The following is a 6,380-nucleotide window of genomic DNA, read 5'->3' on the forward strand; positions in this document are numbered from 1 at the left end:
TAGATGTTAAAAAATGTGGGGGCTAAGATGCACCTATTTTACTCCACTGTTGATGTCAAAGGCGTTTGATTCTTTGTTTTCATACTAACGATCAGAAAAGCAGCTAAGAATTTTGGGATATAATGAAAAAGTGCATAGAATAACAAACAACTATCAGCTAAGGTGAAGATACAAATTTAAAAGACTTCTGTGCTGTCATCCATGCTTTATGGTTCAGAACTGTGGATTATGTATACTAGGCATATCAAGAGACTAGACAGTTGCCACATGAGAACTGCATACAATCCTGAAAATAAAGTGGGAAGACAGAATAGGAAACGCAGACTATCAAGAAGAAAAGGTTTTGATGAATTGGCTGTGTCGGGAGAATAGAAGACCACAGGGCCAAAAATATTTTGTATAATGAGATTCGAGATGGCTCTAGAAAGCAGCGTTGCCCTCTGGCAGTACCATGATATGTGCAAAAATTATATGAAGTTGTTCAACACCAACTTAGAAAGCTGTGGGGGAGCATGCAGAATCCCATCCAATCTGGAGGGAACATCTGGCACTGGGTGCAGCTCACCGTGAAGCAGCTTTGATCCAGAGGCTGGAAGCAAAATGAGAGAGAAGAAAGCAGCATGCTATAAATTTGGACTCCAACTGAGACAATATACAGCAAAAGTTCTGTTATACGGCACCCATAGGGAATGGGGGGTGCTGGGTAACCAAATACGCCGGTTACCTGAGAGGCGTGAACAGGCGTCTTTGCCTGTTCAGGCTGCCGCCCCTCCTGCCGCCCTGGCCTACTGTAAGTGTGCCAGGGAGAAGGAGGGGGGTCCTGCGCAGGCTGCTTTGCCCCGGGCCATAGTGCAAAGTCAGCCAAAGTGGGACTCAGCGAAACCAGAAGTGGGACTTTTGGGTTTGCTACATCAATCAGCATGCCGGTTAACAAAGTTCCAGATAACACTGCTTTTACTATATGGCTCTGTGAACCTTGTAATCAGATGCGTCACACCTGAATTGGATTTATCAGCCACTAACGGATTGATCAGGCATCTGATTAGATCTTTTACATGTATGCCATGATCCAGAGGATTGACTGCTACCTACTACTACAAATGCAAGATATTCTTCTTTGGGTCTGATCACAAAGAACAGTATAGTAAAGAATAGAAGTGGGAAGAGGAGAGAAAAATTTCCAGGGGCAGCAGGTGCGGTTAGCAGAAGAAAAGAAGCTGAGTGTGAGATCAATGACTATTAGAAGGGAGCAGCGCCATTAATTAAGCTAACCGTAAGTGTTCATAGGGCCAGAGATGAGAAGGAGTCTATAATCTGATAGATTACCTATGAGGGAGCAATGATTTACTTAAATGTTAATTGGAGCAGGCGCTATATTTTATACAAAGTGAAACAGCTTCAAAAGAAGACAAAGAGATAGGGCAGTCTAAGATAGTGATTCCACTCCCTGATCTGAACTAGAGACAGCAAGAAAACCTGATCCTAGTTCTCCCACAATTTAGGCAAGAGATGCTCTAACTGTGGAGCTGTAGTTTATAGGGTTTTTTTCCCAGCCAAAATTTTGCTGAACTTGGGTCCAATTTATAAATAAATGCATTGCAGCTGTTCAATTGTTTGGGAAAAACTATTCGCTGGAGAAAAATGTCTTACAAGAGTATGCACATACACTTGTATATGTTCAGTTATTTGATTCTTTTTTTAATATCAATTTTTGAGTCTGCAAAGAAACCAGTTTTAAATGCAACTTGAGTTCAAGCTGCTATGGACCAACAGGAGTTACGGTACAGGTACAATCTATAGGTGTGAAAGCTTGCATCCTCACAAAATCCCATAGGATTCTGCACACGTGTCAGGGTCTGCATTTGTTATTCCACATATAAAACTTCGTCCCTGAATATTACATTATACTTAAGGGACTGTCAATTTGCAACCTAATGTATTTACCAAAATGAACGTAGGAGTAGGTTCACTACTGTAAATACTTTAAGTCTGCTGGTCAACTTTGGTGGATTTTCAAGCCACAATAACCTTAACTTTTCTTTTCCTTAAAGAAAAGGTTTTTTTTATCTACCTGTTGTCAACAAACAGGATAAACTGGAAGAGTAAAACAATATTCACAAAGTAGATAAATTTATTAAGTAGAAATTTGAAATTAGAAATTTGGTGGCAAGTTCCAGAAGTGTTATGCAATTTACAAAAAAAAAAAATCTTGCTTTGAAATAGAATAGTTAAATGTATTCCCAAGATAAAGAGTATAATATTTTCTTAAGATCTCTGACATGTTCTGGATACACTTCTAAAAACAGATCTTTTTAAAAAGAAGATGAAACAATTATACTTACATTTTTTGATGGAATTATAAACAAACAACATACAAGAGCTTCAGGTTCTCCTTTAGGTCCTGGTTCTGCAAAGCTCTGGAGCGTTAGCTTAACAGTACACATGCAAACAATATTTTTCATGTTCAGTAAAGCATTTAGCACATGCTTAAGTATTTTTCCAAATCTAGGTTTTAATGAAGTGCAATAATTGATTTCCAATAAATTATATTTGCATAAATACTGTTCTGTCACCAGAAGTACTTAATAAGCACCAGGTATTTTAATGTTAATGTTATTACTGTTATGGTAGTAACATGCAGGTTCTTTTAAACAGATGTGGGCAGATTTTGTATACTGCTATTTGTCTTTATGGCAGAATGAAACAGGTCTCATTTGCAGTTAAAATAAAAGTTTACTCTGATGCTTCCTCTTTTGCATTTGATACCCACCTGTGACTGAAATAGGTAGTAAAGGAAAAAAGATATTTTACTTCCATATATTATTAAGCTCTTGAAATTAATAACTATTACAATGACTTGTCTGAAAGCATCCCCATCAAAATGTTATTATGCCAGATAAAAAATTGTTTTTAATACCATATTTTACTGCATACAATATGCCCCAGAATATAATATAGACCTTGTTTTTGAAAGGCAGAATATGAAAAACAAGATTTTCTTAAAGTTATGGATGCATAGAGCAGTGACAGAGCCTAGTTTTTAACTGATTCACCCTCCCTTTTCTGTTTAACTACAGCTGAAAACCTAGCTGGTGCTGAGGACTGGTTCCATGGATAGATCTATGACTTGAAAGAGTCTCCAAGCAGAGGCGACCCGAGCAGGGTACGGGGCCTGTGGCAAGTCAGCGAGTGGGGATAGCGAGCAGCTGGATGCGGAGCTGCTGATGCTCTGCCCGGCTCTGCGGGACCCCCCAAAACACAGGGCTTGGGGTGGTCACCCCAATTCATCCCCCCCTAGGAATGACGCCATCTCCAAGGCTGTGGAAGAGAGAGAGAGAGACCAGGAGTAGCTATCAGACAGCAAAATTGCCAGAAGAAACATTCACTTGATTAGTGGAACACCATGACTACTAAAAAGGAAAGATGATTTTTAGCACTGCTGAAGTGAAGAACAATGAATCATTAAGACAACTGACTCCCTCAGCTGCCTGAATGATAGTGTGACTCCTGCTCTACAATGCAGCAGATGACAAAAGTTAGGGGGCTTCTATCCCAAGTGAAAATTGGATTCCCTGCTTAATACAAACACCCCAATGTTAGGGGGGCTTTTTGTGGGGGGGAAAAGGGGCATGTTACATGTGAGAAAACATGGTATACTATGTATATAGTTTCTGATACAACACGAAAAATTACAGTTAAAGTGCACATTCCTTCTGCAACCTGCCAAAAACATTATGCTACAGCAGAGTTAAAAGTTTCTGCATACTGGGGCAATATTGCTACCTCCAACAGTAATTATTTTGGTAAGGTTAATCTCAAACTTCCCATTATAATAACATCTTTTTGGTATTGTACAACTCGAGCCTGATTTAGCCATTCAGAATGAAGTTTTCCATGCTAGGTATTTGCTTCATGCTGAAACGTGTGTGTGTGTGTGTGTGTGTGTGTGTGTGTGTGTGTGTGTGTGTGTGTGTGTGTGTGTGTAAAATTTCAGCTAAAACAGCAAAGAACTAAATGTGGTATGTATTAATCTTTGTACTGATGAAGCATCTTTTGACCAAATCTGGTTGGGTCATGTGGGCAGCCTGCATTACCTGCTCTGGCTGTGCTGCCCATGAGGGAAGAGACGGGCAGGGAGCCGGGCTCCACACACTGGCCTCAACAGCTGCTGCTGCTTCCTGCAGGTGGCAACCAGAGCTCAGTTTGGGCACAGTTCCTCTGAGTACCAGAAAGGCAGGAGAGGGACAGCACCACTCTTGCTGGACAGGGCAGGGCACCTGGGGCGCTGATCCATCCCCTTAGACACTGCCTCCCTCCTGCCTTTCTAGAACAGCAAGACAGCAAGAGTGGGGAGAGCTGCAGAATGCTGCTAGTGACTTCTCTAAATCAGTGCCCCACTTGCCCTGCCCTAGTTACACTACTGCCCAGACGTACACATAATGCTAGGTAAATCCTGGAACGTTAGTCAAAAAAAGAAAATGATTAGAAAGTAAGAGGGGAGGAAAGTAGAGAGAAGCCTTCTTATCTTTCAGTTTAGCAGCCTTAATGGTTAGGGTACCTGCCAAGAAACAAGAGACCTAGGGTGCCTGTAGATGCGCATGGACACTGTTCTGACCTACTGTAATTAGTGTGCCAGAGCAGACTCGATTAATCAGTCTGCTGAAGCATACTAATTAGTGCGCTACAGCAGCCTCCACATCTTGTGTATTCAGCATCCCCACGCTTCAAAATGGCAGCAGGGGCACTTTAACTAAAGCTCATGCAATGTCCTGCCCCCAACATGTAAAGATGCCCCCAAGTTCTAGGCCTCCTTCACTCAAAGGGGCTTAGCAGGAAGTGTGAGATTCAGGTTCAAAGTGCTCTAACCACCAAACCATAGGCTAGGTCAGCAGTTCCCAAACTCTTGACAGATTGCACACCACCGATTTAAAACAATACAACCTTAAGTACCACGGAAGGGACCTGCGTAGATCATCAAGTCTGACCCCCTGCCATGGCAGGAAAGAGTACTGGGGGTCAAACGACCCCACAAGGTGTTCATTTGGCCTCCTCTTAAAGACCCCCAGGGTAGAAGCCAGCACCACTTCTCTTGGAAGTTGGTTCTAGATCCTAGCTGCCCGGACAGTGAAGTAATGCCTCCTGATGTCTAGTCTAAATCTACCCTCTGTCAGCTTGTGACCGTTATTTCTTGTCACTCCTGGGAGTGCTCGGGGGAATAGGGACTCCCCCAATGTCTGCTGGTCCCCTCTGATTAGTTTGTAACAGGCCACTAGATCCCCCCTCAGCCTGCTCTTGTGGAGGCTAAACAGGTTCAGGTCCCTTAGCCTCTCCTTGTAGGGCCTGCCCTGCTGCCCCCTGATCATGTGAGTGGCCCTTCTCTGGACCCTCTCCATGCTGTCCACATCCCTCCTGAAGTGCGGCGCCCAGAACTGGATGTAGTACTCCAACTGTGGCCTGACCAGTGTCGCATAGAGGGGGAGGATCACCTCCTTGGACCTGCTTGAGATGCATCTGTGGATGCATGACAAGGTGTGGTTGGCCTTCATGACCGTGTCCCCACACTATCGGCCCATGTTCATTTTGGCATCAATAATGACTCCAAGATCCTTTTCTGCCTGTGCACTGATGAGAAGGGAGTTCCCCAGCAGGTATGCTGCTGGTTCTTCCTCCCCAGGTGCAGTACCTTGCACTTGTCAGTGTTGAAACCTATCCTGTTCTCATCCGCCCACCCCTGTAACCTGTATAGGTCTGATTGCAGCCTATTCCTCCCTTCTAGCATGCCCATTTAATATTCATTTGCTAAAAATTAGAGGTGCACCGATACATCAGTCCAATATCGGATCAGTACCGATATAAAGAAAACTGGCTGTACTGGATATCGGTCCAATAATTTGACCAATAAATGTCCATGCTGCATGCAGCTGCAGTGCAACACTCAAGCAGTGAGGAGCAGAGCCGGCAGTGTGGAGAGCTGCCTCTAGCTGGTAAGTCCGGTGTGGTGGAAGAGGAATGGGGAGGGAAGTGGTGTGTGGGGGTCAGATCAATGCCCCCCGCAGTGAGGGGGCGGGGGCAAGGGCAGGCACTGCCCCGCCTGGGGTGGTGGGAGGGGTGGACCATGCCCAGATGTGCGGGGGGGACGGGGCAGGGCAGGGAAGGCTGGAGCTGGAGCTGTGCGAGGCTCTTCTTAGCGGGGGCTGGGCTCAAAGTAGGCTCTAGCAGCACTTCGAGGATGCTGCATCCACTCCAGATTTCGCTGCTACTCCTCTCCCAGCGCCGCCACTGCCAGTTGCAGCCCTGGCTCTTCCTGGCATGTGGATAGATGCAGGCCGTTGAGCCGGGGCTGCACCAGGCAAAGACACTGGGAGCAGAGAGGCGGGGGA

General features: G+C 44.6%; 2 protein-coding genes across 4 annotated transcripts in view; one reads left to right on the forward strand and one right to left on the reverse strand.

Moving 5' to 3' along the window:
• The window catches only part of RBM12B (RNA binding motif protein 12B), a 33,177-nt gene extending 28,703 nt beyond the window's left edge, over window positions 1-4,474 (forward strand). For all 3 annotated transcript variants that reach the window (XM_006019995.3, XM_025199440.1, XM_025199439.1), the window contains one exon: window positions 3,078-4,474. The gene's annotated coding sequence lies outside the window, so the exon portion shown is untranslated. The remainder of the gene's footprint in view (window positions 1-3,077) is intronic.
• FAM92A (family with sequence similarity 92 member A) overlaps window positions 1-6,380 on the reverse strand; it is a 45,811-nt gene that overhangs the window by 15,285 nt on the left and 24,146 nt on the right. Inside the window, exon 6 of the mRNA XM_014518222.1 lies at window positions 2,771-2,776. Coding sequence (XP_014373708.1) covers window positions 2,771-2,776 — 6 coding nt within the window. The remainder of the gene's footprint in view (window positions 1-2,770; window positions 2,777-6,380) is intronic.

Source organism: Alligator sinensis, unplaced genomic scaffold (assembly GCF_000455745.1).
Source record: "Alligator sinensis unplaced genomic scaffold, ASM45574v1 scaffold273_1, whole genome shotgun sequence".
In the NCBI taxonomy this organism is placed as follows: Eukaryota; Metazoa; Chordata; order Crocodylia; family Alligatoridae; genus Alligator; species Alligator sinensis.